The 15397-nt window shown below is 45.0% G+C and overlaps 1 protein-coding gene across 1 annotated transcript in view; it reads right to left on the bottom strand.

Moving 5' to 3' along the window:
- gli3 (GLI family zinc finger 3) overlaps positions 1-15397 on the bottom strand; it is a 96097-nt gene that overhangs the window by 36460 nt on the left and 44240 nt on the right. Inside the window, exon 4 of the mRNA XM_085763886.1 lies at positions 8754-8859. Coding sequence (XP_085620012.1) covers positions 8754-8859 — 106 coding nt within the window. The remainder of the gene's footprint in view (positions 1-8753; positions 8860-15397) is intronic.

Here is a 15397-nt window from a genome sequence, read left to right as displayed (position 1 = left end):
AGGGAGGGGAGGGGAGAGCAGAGACATAGAGGGAGGAGAACAGGAGCATCAGGTACAAGACACATAAATATATGTTTCCTTTCTCCACACTGAAAATATCCTTTTCAGAATGAAATCCATCACGTTTTCCTAATACATACTTTCTAGAGGAGGGGAAGGAAAGAAAAGCCGGACAGAAGAAAGGCAAGCGCTGGTGGGGAAGTGAACAGACACAGCCTACTTTATTCTGGCCATTTCATCCATCTTGTTGGACTAATAAAATGTCAAGTGGAGTTCCTTGATATTTAATCATGAAGGGGGCTGAGTGCGTGGTGGTGCCAAGCTCGAGCTTGATGAAGCTTTGGGAGGCTTAATCAGAGACCTGTGGAAATTTTGGATATACCCAAAGGAGGATGTTTCACAAACCTGCTACACAAGTGAAACTAAACTGATATGAATGGGAGGGAATTCTTAATAAGTCTACTTTGGGAAACTTCTTTTTTTGTGGCTGTGGCTGTAAGGACAAGAAAAGAAGTTTACCGTCTTTATTTACTCCCTTTAAACACCGTCATTCCTAATTCCCAATAAATCACTCACACACGTGTCCAATCAGTGATTGGCATGTAACCAAAACCTTACCGCATTCTTGTTGTACAAGTGCGGTCACCCTGCAGCTGTGTGCATGACATATTTGTGCAGCTACTATTGGAAGAAAAACACACACACAAAAAAAACTTTACAACTTTACAAGCTGTTACACCCCCCCATCAAAAAAAAATAAAAAAACATATGAGAGAAAAAGAAGAGGGTTTCTTTTCTTTTTGGCTCATTCCGAACTCGGAACGCCATCATTGTTAGATGAAACCACTCTCTATCACGCTATCAGATGTAATGGACGCCACATCTGATAAGGGAGATAACAACGGGGCTGAGAGAAAAGAATCGCTTTATGCGATATGAATTAATTTTCATTGGTGAGGAGAGTGTAAAAGGAGTGAAATTTGCTGTGATTCTGCAGATAAACAAATAGAGAAAGGGAGGAGGAGAAGGTGTAGAAGCTAGAAGTGAAGTAATGAACTCATTTCCTCCCACATTAAAACTGTCAGTGGTCTTTAGCAGAACCTTTAGCCGGACTACAGGAATTTTATAACCAACATGTGGTAACATTTTACATTGTTGCATTTAGGTTTCTCCCAAATCATTTATTGAAGGCTCGACTAGGAGAGATGGAAGCGGAGGATAGCGAGCGAGGGAGGAGAGGAAAGGGAGGAACGGAGGGAGGATGGAAAATGAGGAGAGTTGGAGAGGATTTATGACCCTGTTCCCCTGGTCTCGTTACTTGCTGTAACTGGCCCCCAGAGTGGGATCGCAGGCTCTGGGGCCCAGAGCCCAGAGATCAGAGTAATGGAAATTCCACATTTCGACACTGCTACAGCATGACGTCTGCAGGGCACAGGCTGAGTTTGAAAAAAAAAACAAAAAAAACAAAAACAGCTGTAAACTGACTCTCAATCCCTTAAACTGAAAATGATTATTGTGCATAAGGCAGGGAGCGAAATATTTCCCTTTTTTTTTTTAAATCACAATTTCCGCTAATTGCGTTGAAGTCGTTTGAAATGACAGCGCCTTTAAACTACTGCTACTATTTGCGAGGAGAAGCAGATGTCAGGACAGCGGCCGCCTGAGGTCGTGGAGTCGATGTGAGGCGGTGGTGGCGGCGACGACGGCGTGCTGCTGCTGCTGCTGCTGCTGCTGCTGCTGCCAGCGCCGGGTAATATCTTGACAGTCACTGCTGTTCTCTAATAGCTCCACACCAATGAGAGGATGGGGAGGGGAGGAGGGGAGGAGGGGAGGGGGGAGGGGGTGTCTTTACAAAGCCAATTAAGAAGCGGCTCATAAAAGTGACAGTTCACCACACCCAGCAAATAAGTTACAAATGAAACCACTAAAGATGATGCACTTTTACTTATAAACCCTGAATGAATGTGGAAACATCCTACAAATTAAAAGTCTTAAATACCAAAGACTCGCCAGTTCTTCATCTTATTTTTGTAAATTGACTAAAAAAAGAAAAAAAAGAGAGAAGTGGAAATACACAAGAAGAAAAACTATGAATCATGAAAATAAAAAGAGAATTCAAGTGTATTTGGGATGCATATTATAACCATTTTAATGCTTGAGTAGAATTTGAATTCATGTATAAGATGACAAATGCAGCCTGAACAGTGTATAAGTGTGTAACCTGCACATGTGATAGAAAAATGAATTTATGCTTCAGTTTAATTTGTTTGTTTTATATTTTCATATTTGAGAGGACAATAAAAGAGGAATTGCAAATGAAAAATAAGAAGAAATGGCAGTGAAATAAATAAAATGACTGATGAGAAAATGTGTGTGTGTATCTGTGGTTGCACACACACACACACACACACACACATACATTTACACACACACACCCAGTCACACACAGAGCGCGGAGCTGTTGGCACCTGCCTGTTATCTCTTCCCCTCAGACCTGGTTTTCCATTGTGCTCCATGGGAGAGCTACAAATTGAGATCTCAAACATGAAGAGGGGGCAAATGACTTGTGTATAGAAAATCAAATCCACTAATGTGTTACATGTGCAAATTCACAGGCCTCGTATTAGAGATTAATGTATTCCTCTTTTATCAAAAATGTACCTTTTTCAAAAGATATTTTTTAATGGACCCTAAAATTAAATTCAACCGAGGGGCTGACGCCGAGGTTATTACAGAGGAGAGGAAATATTTGTTGAACGAATAATCAGACAGGATTTGATTTGCATGAATAAAAGTGTTATGTAAGGAATCATTTGGAGATTGGAAATACTGTGAAGTCTTTAGTTGAGATTACTATTTGGCTTTAAGACATACTAAAATCAGTTGTAAACCATTTAGCAAGGGGCGGAAAAAAAACATAAAAAATACATGTGATATCTAATAAATAGGGAGAAAAATAAATATACACAGAGCGGCAGCAGCAGCCTTAGCGTAATCCTAGCCTGGTAAGTAGAGTTTTGGAACATGTCTTTACAGATCTCCACGGGTAATGACTCAACCCTAAAACCTTTACAGGCCTTGTCAAATATCTGCAGTGCCAAAGTCGTTTTTTTTTCTCTCTCTAACCCCCCCCCCCCGTCGACCTGCTGGATCCATCATTCTCAAAATACACAGGTGCCTTCAAAATATCATGGTCCTGTGCTGCCTCTGAAGAGAAAAAAATACTACACTGCCCATTTAAGGTTCTGAAACTGGTGTATTACAAAAAAATAGATATACTGTAACTTCAATCTGCCCACATTTCTGCTTAGACATTTATCTCCTTTCTCTCTAAATCCTGAAATTGCCTCAGAAAAAAAGAAAGGGTGGGGTGGGGGGGTAACTCCCCCCCTTCTCGCACATTTTCACAGAGTGGTGCACAACTTTCTTTCTTTCCCTTTTTTTTTCTCCAGTGAAAATTGAAGAGGCTTTATGTCAAATACGGCTAAAGCCAGCCTCTCCATATCAAACAACGCAGCGCGAAAATTACTGTGGCGATGATAAGGCTGCCAGATAGAGTGGGAGAGGAGAGCGAGGGGGGAAGAAAAAAAACTGAAAGGAAGTGACTCTACTCAATTATACTGCAAAATTGGTATGACTGAATATTTTTCATTCAGGTGACTGATAGTATCAGTGAAACTGCAATGCAGATAAATAAAGGAGCCTTCTGTCAAGAATAAACACCATTAATCATGAAGCCAGCTACTGCGTGACCGCCTGTCCCCCCGACTTACTCCATAGAGAAAGTATTAAAGGGGGAAGAAGGAGGGGGGGAGGGAGGGAGGGAGGTGGGGATGGAGGGGAAACCAGTGACTGCACCGGAGAGCGGGTGACCTACCAAGTCACACAGAATGGGTTTTGGACAGTTAGAGAGGAAGATGAAAAAGTGGCCCTCGCCTCTCTCCCCCTTGCTTTTCAGTGACAGCAGCCATATCTGGGCAGAGATTATCAGATGTGATTATGAAATAATCATTAATTCTTAACATAATTTATGGCCTCACTTCACATCCTTGCTTTGGTCTAGACCATATTCAAATGTGAATATTAATAGGACATTATGTTTAGTCTTTTGTTTATGACCCGGAAACCTGAAAAAAAATGTTGCTTGTGTTAAAAAAAACACATATAGATGCAAAGAAATGCAAAAAAAAAAAAAAAAAATCCTGTGGTTTGGGCCTTGGAGCGAAACATCAAGTGTTAAATGTGCAGGCCTTGACACAGCAAAGTCAGATCAGGCCGTAAACAGCCACAGATCAGACTGTGCTCTTATAAAACACTATTCCTCCTGCTTCTATAAAAGCTACACCACATGCTTTTGTCTTTCCATTGTTTTGCAGTGTGTGTCTTGTATTTGTCGGTGTGTGTGTGTGTGTAGCAATGCTCGGCCTCGTCCCATCTGGAAGGAGGTGTTGAGATAAGACCCTGGTCTTTATGCTCAGCAACATGCCGCTCCTCTATGCCCGTTCTGGGCGCTCTGACAACAGTTTATGTAAATAACAAAACAACAGTCAACACATATTTGTTTTTTTTTTGTTAAAGAAAGGACAGCGAGGGGGAAGCGTGTGTGGAGAAGCAGTGGAAAATTGGTGAGAGTCTCGGAAAACAAACAGGAAATCAGAGGGGAACAAGGTGATTCTCTCCATTATGGCGGCTCTTTAGATTAGAGTGACGCTTCCGAGGCGCCGGGCTCACGCAGACGTTAAGTCAATTAACTCCTTCCTGGTTCATCGTGTCAGAGCTGAGGATGACAAGGGACGCACCAAAGCTCACACTCTCTCTCTCTCTCTCTCTCCTCCTCTTTCCCTCTTTCCCTCTCTCTCCCTCTCTCTGCCCGGTACCTTCAGAATACCTTCCAGCAGTCAGGCCAGACCCACAGCTGAACAAACACACTCCTGAATGAAATAACCACACAGGCTGGGAACACGGAAACACACCCTCGCAGCCCCCACCGTCACTCTACCTCCACAGTGACAGAAAACACAGACCCTGACTTCACTTATGAGAAACACTGAGAAGTTTTCTTTCATTCCAGCTGAAGCAGTTCTGAAAATAGAAAACCGTTGTGGTAGAAAAGTGATAATATATCTATTTCTGTGCATTTAATAGTCGCTTTTTGCATTTTCTCGCATCTGAAATGCTAATATTTTTAGAAACCTCTCTGATTTCATCTTAAATGAACAATCTCAGGCTATTCTCATTGTTTCCCAACTTTATAAACTCTTATATTGACTCTGGCATTTGACTAATTCCTTCCTAAATCCACACACGGCAACTGCGCAAAAGCTTGTGAGTCAATTGCTTATCCCATAAGACTGTTTTGTTGTTTTTGTGGCCCCATTCACAGCACGAGGGCCCCGGGACTCCAGAGTAAACTCCGATGCTGATAATTGACTTGTGACGAATACCTCTGTTTGTTCCGAGGGGTCTCCGGGTGACCGAGAGCCGGCGCTGGGCCACATGAGAGGCCTGTTTTGTTTTGCTGTGTACTATGGTCAGGCAATAAAGCTGGAATGAAAGGAGCTGTCTCTTCTCTTGGCCTCCCGAATCCCCCCACCCCCCTTCAATCTCCCCCCCCCCCCACCCCCTCCTTTGCAAACTCCTATTAAGCCAGTCCCGCACAATGGCAGTGGCAAAGGGGACCAGAGCTCCCATGGAGAGCCTGCTCTTCACCGATCAATGTGTTTATTTAAGCAGGAAGCATCTTCTCTACGAGCAGGCTTTTTCCTCTGCTGGCTGGCTGGAGGTCAGCTGTTCCCGGACCAGACACGCAGAAAAAAAAAGCACTGGATTCATTGTCGATCTCTGGTCCTGGATCAGTGAAGGACGTCGACACTTTGCTTCAAGTTTTTTAGAAACTTAAAGCAGCTTGTGTTTCACTGCAGGCTTCTGTTGGAGCCAATGCCGCTCCTACATGTGAATATATACGAGCTCCTCAGTAAATCAAGCGCCCAACATGAAGGGACCCCCACCCCTCCTTCCTGACCCTGAGGCTTTAATATTGAATGGCACATTGGTACCTTCCCCACAAGAATTCATAAACTAAACGATTAGCCTCTGTCTGTAATTGCGCTCTCCCTTGCCTAATAGGGGAGGTGAGGTAAAGCGGGAAAAAAACAAAGGACAGTTAATTTGTGATTTCCTCTGCTCATTTGAAGGCAAATTAAGTGTCAAACAGCTAATACAGAGCATATTTCATTTTATGAGCTTTTAATTTAATTCCACCGCCTCATATCGCTGGAGCCTGTTAGCTGCGCGGCTAATGCCCGCTCCTCATCTGAAAACCGAGGCCATAAATAAACATGTTTCAATTAGGCCCTTCACAGTAATAGGATATGATTCTTTTCATTTGCTACGTATGGATGGTGGATGTGTCATTGTGGCAGAGAGGAAACAAGCTGCTGGGGCGTCTGTGTGTATGTGTATGTGTGTGTGTGTTTTTTTGCTTCGGCCACGGATGCCCAGTGGTGACTGGCTTGTGTGCGTGGCGGGGGGGAAGCTGGCTGGATTGATGGAACTGCCGCAGGGCCAACCCAACTGTAATTACAGGCCGTAATGAGAGGCTGCATGGGGAAGTACTGCAATAATAGTCCCTGTGTACTTAGGCATATCTTTGAGAGGGCTAATAACGATTAATTCTGTTCACCGAGGAAAACTTGTCTTAAAACAATTCAATATTTCTCCATAAGCCGGCTCCTGTCCTCCATTTCCCCACCCGAGGCGACAGTCAGCTAGCCTATACGTCGGTCGGCCGCCTCCATTTCCTCGGGGCCGCGGCTTTACAAGCAGCGTCGAACCACGTCACTTTGAAAATCTTCTTCGAGATTTACGCTCCGGGCGCTCGTAAAAGTTTAGCCGCAGCCACAAACTCGCACAAAAGCCGAAACCTGGGAGTGCAATTAACTCCAATTTGCCATCAGGTGGTTGGACCCAGCTGTAATAGCGCCACTGATGAGCGTTGCTACCCAACCAGGAATTCGGCGCCCTCTTTTTAATCAAGTAGCAATATTGCTGCTTGAAAAGTAGTTGGGATTTCTGCATGGAGCCCACGTAAGTTTACAGATAACACGTGTGACAGCGGGTCCACAGACTTGATTTAAATACGCCCCGGCCGCTAAACAGCTGTCTTATAATAATGACAAATAGTTCCCCTCAGCGTAACGTGTCATATTAAACAGCTCTATGCTTAATGGCTTGGATAAATAGGCTGTAAGTAGCATGGCAGAGCACGACCATGTCTCCCAATGACAGCAAACCAAGCGTACAGATAACTCCTGTCCGGACAGAGTGACTGAAGACACCGGCTCTGCGGAACTTCTCCCCCTTAATTCAATTCCCGAGCTCCATGTTGTCCCTCCACCCCCTCCTCATTTCTCTCCCCTCCCTCCCTCCCTCCCTCCCTAACCTGCGCTCCAGATCGTACCAAAGCGCTCCTGACGGATAACAAGCCAGGCTGTTTGTTCGAGCCTGTGTTGCCGCAGCGTGTTCGCCCCATTATCTCCGCATAAGCTAAATGCTAAATTATATTTGCCATTTTGTTTGCAGTGACACGGGGCATCAATCACCTCCCTTTTTTATTTCCTCGCCTCTCTCCCTCTCACGCCGCCACCGCCCCCTCCCCACATCCAACCTTTTTTTCTTCTTTTTTTTTTCTCCCTGAGTAGAAGACGAGGGGTTGAGAGGTGGGGTGGGCCGGAGGTGGGGAGGCGGAGGTGGTGGTGGTGGGACATAAAAAATTCATTACGCTTAGTGGCACATCAGCAAGGGAGAGATATGACTCCTGAGGAAAGGAAAAGGGGGGGAGTTGATAATGATGAAGAATATCAAACATAATGCGGCCCAAGTAGCTGCCCCATCCAATTTGTCCTCGTCGCGCGCTGATCGCTTCCTTGGTGTCTACGGGTAAGAAACAAGCAGCAGGAGGACGATGAAGCATCTCCCGGCCCGTACCTAGTGTTTAGACGCAAAGAATACAAACGACGGGAAGAGGGAAAAGAGACAGAAGGAGTGAGAGAGGATGAGTAAAAGTAGAAAGAGTGAGGATGAGTGTGTGGAGGTGAGGGAATTAAGCGCTTTGAAGTTCTCTGCTGCCCTGGCCAGTCAGGAGCACTCCAGGGAAAACAGCAGACTACTGTAATAAGAGACCCCCCCCCCCTTCCTGCTTATACATACTTACAAGGCATGACACTACATTTTTACCGTATTTCATATTTGATAGTGTGTATACGCTTGTGATTGGGTGAGGCGGGGTGGTTAGTTGTATACAGTTCATGTGTCGGGAGCCCATCTGTGTCTGTCAGAGCTGGGGAGATGTCAGCGGAGGCATTGCTTCCTTCTCCTGACAGGGCTTGATCACTGCTCTTATGAGAACCGCACGCTCCCAGGCTCCCCTCGCCCTGCTCTCATTTCCATGTCTCTGACACATGTTCATTTGCGTGTCTCTGACACGCGGATCATGTTGCGCGCGTACAGGGCCGCGGCCTTTGATCCTGAAAGGCAAAGAGAGGCGCCCAGCACCCGTGAGGAGGATGCTCCACGCCCACAGGAGGAAGGTAAGTTTAGGGGGGGGGGCTTGATTTGTATCGGCGTTAATAGGTAGGGGAGGCTCGCTGTTGCTGATGCGCGTGATGCAGCCGAAATCAAATGCTCTCTCGGGTTCGATCAGCAGTATTTCAGCTGTGCATGTGTGTGTGTGTGTGTGTCTGTGAGAGACTTACACATGAAGAGGGGGCACAGGGGAGGGTTCGTAGATGTAGCGTCCCTGGGCATGTCTGTCGTCAATGGGAACAGGAGGATGGAAGGTCGGGAAGAACTGTGGAGCGGCTGTAGAGGAAAAACAGGGAAAGAAAAGAGAAAAGACAGATGAAACATAATTTTTTTTTTCATTAGGCGACTGGCTCCTCTGAAACACACTGCCATGTGAATTCACTCCCTCCTCGGCTAATCTAAATAGCAGCTATAATGAAAGGCAGTGGTTGATGGCTATCTTTCAGCAGACCCACCCAAGTGAGACCTCATTAAATGCACTGAACTAAAAGCTGCACGGCTCCAAAAATGTTCGCTGAGGAAGTCTTTGTAAATGTCTCAAGGCTGACAGAACTCAAAATAAACAGCGATAAAGAACCGTAAGAAAGGCGGCCAAATGGCACATTTCTCACCGTACCAAGCATAATATGGTTTTGTACAAAGGATAATGTTTAAGTACAACCAATGAAACGTACAAAACGAGAACAAAAACATCCTTTTCCGTTTCAGTGTTTTGTCACAACTGCCAGAGAGAATCAAGAGGCTGCTTTTTTCCCCCTCCAGATAAAACATTAAAACATTTGCATAATATGAGCTTCCGAGCCTTTTCTCTATTTTTACCCCCTGAAATCGAAACTGCCACTGGGCTGAATCCACACAACGTACGCAACTCATCCTCCCAACTTCTCGCAGCACTCCCAAACGTAATCTTCGAAAAAAAAAAAAACCAAAGCTGGAATTTTGTGTCGCAACCGTGCATCCATCCATTGTAGGACAAGTCGCAACAGGCAGAACCATGAGCCGGAGTTTTTTTTTGTTTTTTGCAGCGGGGTCGGGGGGTGTGAAATGCAATGAGTTCAAACTTCTGCAGAAAAACAGAAAACGAACAAATGACTATCGCACGTCATGGGTTCCACATCCAAACACAAATGAATCACTTCTTCATTCACACACTGTATGAACACACATCTCGTTGCCAGAACACATGTCACTTTATTGCCTGTTACGGAGACCACTGCCAAGTTGCGTATCAGCACCCTGAGGCAAAGCATGTGTCAGCATCTGCATACCTTCACGCAGCAAGTCTCTCAGGCTGCTAGCTATGTGTTTTTGCTTGTAAACATTTGGAAGCGTGCTCCAAAGAGGGCAGACGGCCAAGCGATGGGGGTGCCCCCGACAGCTCTATATGTGTCGGCCCACGCCAAAACGCAGCTGCATTTTGACCGGGCAACACAGCAGGTGTTGATTCCCACCGCCGACATCACTCAGGTCTGTTTACCTCATCACTCATTCTTTCATTGGGATGATCACTGCCAGCTTGGGGGCAAATAGAAGGGGGCACTGTGAGAGAGCAGACGTCTGCCAAGGCCAACGTCCAACAACATACACCAGACTTCAGAGAGCAAATGATATGGGTCCGCCCCCCCACATGTGAATCACTTCTTCCGAGCACCAGAACCCGCATCTTTACTAAGTTCGGTGGAAATTGGCTCACTGGTTGTTGGTTTTTTTTTTTTTGCGTAATCATACCGACAAACAAGCCAAAAGACGCGGGTGAAAACATAACCTTGGAGGAGGTAATTAAGAGGGGATCAGGTTGGTGTGGTTTGTAATCCTGTAGCATTAGAAAACAAGTCTGAAGGAGTTACTCCAGGGATTTGGTATTGCACGCCCATAAAAAGCTGGGGAGAGGCAAACTGTCACATTTGTATCACAGGCCTTCTGTTAAAAAAACACAAACCAAAAGAAAAAAAGATGTAGTCTCACATTTCCAACTGAGATACCCGTAACTGTAACTTAGGAGACTTTGGAAACTTCCTCTTCCAATACCACAAACAAAATTACAGTTGTTTTTTTACAGGATGTAGTCTGATTAGTACATTGACTCTGACATGGAGTTAAAGCAGCGGTTCCCAACTTTTTTTGGCTCGTGACCCCATTTTGACATAACAAATTTCTGGCGACCCCATGTGATCGCGGCCGTCAACCAAGATTCCAATTTATATTTGAGAAATTGAAAGTATAGAATACAGTTGTTTAAGATTGTGTGTGGTGTTTTTTTAATCATAATTTTAAAAAGAATAATAGTTAGATAAAAGAATATTTTTATCATATCATTTCAGGGGACCCCATTTGAATTCCAGGTGACCCCACATGGGGTCCCGACCCCAAGGTTGACAAACACTGAGTTAAAGCCTAAAATACTGGTACCATAGGGACAGCCACCACTAATGTCGTCTGCACTGACCCACACACCTGGAGCAGAGAGGTAGGTAGACATTCCTGCGTCAGATAGTAGTTTTATGTTGATGCCCCAGATAATAGCAAGTCTTCAGGGGAAACAAAAACCTCTCAAGGGGGAGCTGGGCCTTCAGGTAAGGAAGTGAAACGATGCACAACAAGTCTGTAAGTTGAAGTTCAACAACAGGTGTCCGTGTTTAATACTTTTTGTTGATGGTGATCCACTCTGAAACGCCACTCTGAGCACTCAGAGATCAAATTATGCGTTTGTTTAATGTGAAAAGAAAACTTCTAAAAATTCTAGAAAGCATGTGAGTGGTTTCATCCTGTCCTCACAATAGCAGAGATTAGTAGTAAAAAGCCTCCTCCATACTGCTCTGGCAACTATCTGACCACTCCGTCTCTGTCTGTTTAACAGTTTCCTCCTGATGACTCAGTTTTGGCTCGGCTCACTTCAGCTGATTCCAGAGCTGCTGAGGGAAGGAGGGATGAGGGGATGCTGGGACGGAGAGATCGGTCCGGTGTTAGACAAGGGCAGAATCTGCTTTGTTTACTCTCCGCGGCTCCACTCCTGGCTGTCGGCCCCTCGGCTGTCAGAGTCGGAAATGAACCTTCAGGTTTACCCGCGGCTGTGTGTGCTGGGTTCTGGCTGGATGGGAGTAAAAGGCTTCGTGTTCTTACTGATCCCTGCCCACACTGCAGAAACTTCACACTAACCTCTGTCCTGTTGGGCAATGGGGGATGACTGGAGAGATTACAAACTGTGAAATCATTTTAAAGACTCCCCCCCACCCCATCCACCCCTGCAACACACACACACACACACACACACACACCTTCATTCCCACATCCGCCACTCCTCATTGAATTACCCAGATCCCCCCCACCACCCCCTCCCTCCTATGTTTATGTCTCCGGAGCTCCTCACTCAGCACAGCCCCGCGCTCAGACTGGACTCTTTTCTTTTTTCTTCTCTTGCTCCTTCATCACTCTTTCCCTCCCTCCTCTCGCTGTGGCCCACGACTTTGCCGCATGGCAAACCGTTCCGTCGAGGTTTATTTAAATCTAACTCCGAAGTTTACTTTACCATGGCCCTATCTAAATAGAGCCTGCCACCTCTTTTACGCCAGCGCGGCTCTCCATTAGCAAGGCAAACAGCCCCGTGTCACTGGAGGGAATGTATACAGTCGCAAAGAACAGAGGGCGAAGGAGAAGAAAAGAGAGGGGAGGGAGAGACTCCATCCTGCAATCCATCTCCAGTGTTTCCTGTAGGGACTCCTTACTGTTTACTCCGGGACTAAATTGCCCCTGCTCTTCTGGACATTCGGGGGTATTCTCGTCTTCTAAATGCAGAATACAGCTGCGAGGCACATAGGACGCCAACACATGAGTCACAGTTTTTTTACCTTCCCTCTGCAGCCACACACCGCAGCAGCTCCGGCATTCCTATGGGACATGTAATCACGACGGTTTGTCCGTGTCGCATATGGTAAACCACCGCTGGCAAACTGGAAGGGATTAAGCCGTGTAAGCCAATCAAATGCTCAAAGTTCAGGAAATTCAGGAACACAGAGTTTGCAAACTTTTTTGAGTCGCTTCTTTTGAAATGTATATAAAAGATTTTCAGAGTTCTTACCCAATTCATCTGAGCTCTTCTCAAACATTTTAATGAGTCGCATTATTAATTTCAGGTTTACATTTTTCCCTTTTTATTCTTTCAGGAGAAGAGACGGAAGTCATTAAGATATGATTACAAATGGGTCTTAATGAAAGGGCAATTAGAAGCAAACTTTGACCAGGCTCATTAATTCTAATTCAGTACAAATACACCGTACTCAGGACCAAAAGCCAGCTTCTCCTTCATTAAGAGAGGATGGTAATTGCCTTGTCCTTTATTGGACACTTGAATAATTTCAAAAGAAGGGGGAGGACAAGGGGAGGATAAAGCCTAAAGCATATCATTTGCAATATCCTTATTGGTTAATCTCCCCTCATAATGGAAGTTTTACCACAAAGGATCTTCACTGTGCTTTTGAACATGTGTGATGAGATACTTTAGGAGAATTTGAGCTGTCACTCACGATTCTGATTTGGGTTTTGATAATGCACAAACAATTTCTCTTCTTTCTCTTTTGTTGTCAACTCAGCATTGTGAGTTTATTGTCTTGACGGCTAAACCTGAGCTCCTCCTCTGCTCTTGTGAGGGTTCACTGACTCTGCTCTAACAGAGTGTCACCCGCAGCCGAGGACGAAACGCTCTTCCATAAACACTGCGCTTCTCATCGACGCGCCGCTGAGAGAGCACAAAGAGCCAGTGACAGATTGTCATAAGTGACTAAGGCGGAGTGAGAAAAGGGCTGCTGGGGCCTGCTCCAGAGGTTTGTGAATTGCTAATGTGGAACATATGAAGCCTGTGCCGGGGCTGTGACTGCCAGATTTCATTATGCCACCTCTCTCCCCGCTCATGATCTCACTGCTCAGGCATGCTCGTCTGCACCGAGGCCTGCAGTTACACCACTCCTCTGCAACACTTTGCAAACTGTTAAGATGCTCCAGACTTTGTCTGTTTGCATGTTTGCACGTGCAAGTGTGTGTGTGCGGCTTGTGTCGCTCTCACTCTCACACAGGAGTTTGCGGTACAAAAAGAGGGCAATGCAGTGCAGGGTGCAATTTGTTACTGGTGGTTTTTTTTGTCATCTGGAGAGATGTTAAAATACTTAAGAATAGAAGTTTCCAATACACACCCTTTAAAATGAGGTGTATTTTCTTCCTCAAAATGGTCTCAGTTGAATAACTTTATAGGCCTGTGGAGGTATGTATCAGACTTTCAATAAAAAAAGTAAAGATTAAATAAAAGTCACCAAAAGTTACTTAAAATTTGTGTAGAAAACAATATAATACCAGCAGACAACTATGATAAGTAATGCCTGGTGTATGAGAATTATAGCTATTTGCAAGTTTTGCTATTGCTACATAGCCAGTGTTAGCGTTATCAGCCGTTGACTCACCAGCCTCTCTAAGAACTTCAGCCACTAATACTTAAACAACACAAGAGGTCATGACCCGCCGATAGAGAAGAGCTACTTCATCAGTACGCTGGAAGTGGTGAGACAGGCCCAATGAGTCGGCGTTAGCATGCTAACCACAGCTGAAGAAAGGAAGTGATAGAAATAAAAGCAAAAACCCTGATGCTATTTGATGCTGAACTCACATGGCCTCTTCCAGACAGCTAAGATTAGCGATAGCAAAAAAAAAAAAAAAAAAAGCTCCAAGTAGCTCCTTTAAACACTTTGTATCCTGTTTGTTCTTCATATAATGTGACACTGGGCCTCACATCTCGTTGGTTCTCCTGTCGTCATGACATGGAGCCTCAGTGCGTAGCAGCGGTTGGAAGCTGCCTCTCTGGTGAAGGAGAATTCCCGCTCTGATCAACCCCCTTCACACCCGGTCTCTCATCATGTTTGCTTACACTGAGACCTCAAGCTGTTTGGACATGTAAATAACACTTTGGGAGACTGTTTAGCTAAGCTCAATGGGAGTTGTTGTTGACTTTTGGAGCGCTTTGCTTAATTACGGGTCCCAGATTGTTTCAGGTCTAATGGCCTAATTACCGCTGTATAAATTAGTCTAATGTTCTTGCTGTGCAAAGCTTTTTCTTTACTGTATGAGATGTTTGGGCAGTAGAACAGAGAAAGATAGAAAAAACAAGCCTTTATTCAACAAAGAGCAGCGCTTTAAAAAAAAAAAAAAAAAGGGGGGGGGGGGGAGCAAGCGGAGAGGTTAAATAACAGAGGAATGTTAAGTGTTGCTCTGCCAATCTCTCTGCCATTCATCATATACGCAAGACTGGCAGATCACACTCTGCCCTTCCTCTGTAAATCAATAGATTTTTTTTTTCCTCGCCGCTGCTGTTTGTGCTTGCACTGTCTCTCTTGCTCAATTGCTCTCACACCCTTGAAGACAAAAAACTCTTTCTGTGGGTAAAAGTAATTAACATGGTGGAAAACAAAAACAGAGCAAAGACGAGACAGCGAGCGGCGGAGAGAGAGAGAAACGTCTGCTGTGCTTCCCGGGTTCAAGAATACATTCCATCGCCAGTCGCTGTCAGAAGCAATTTGTTTGTCTAGACTGAACAAGTTGGTCAATGCCCATCCTTTCTCTTCATGGCTCTACAAGCCTTTGCATATTTGCACAGGGACTTAAAAAACTTCAAGCAGGTTATCTCCGTACGCCAATATTTACAAAGTGAAGTACACGATCATTTATCAAGCCGGCTTCACTGCGCTCATACATCACGCGCGTCACACGCAACAATGCAGCTGCCAAACTTTATCTGAGAGTTCACGTTTTTACAAATGTGAAGTATGTTTCCATT

The sequence above is a fragment of the Trachurus japonicus genome, chromosome 20 (assembly GCF_045865225.1).
Source record: "Trachurus japonicus isolate A0001 chromosome 20, Traja_1.0".
NCBI lineage: Eukaryota > Metazoa > Chordata > Actinopteri > Carangiformes > Carangidae > Trachurus > Trachurus japonicus.
Note: the sequence above shows the minus strand (reverse complement) of the source record. Positions and strands in the feature narration are given on the sequence as shown.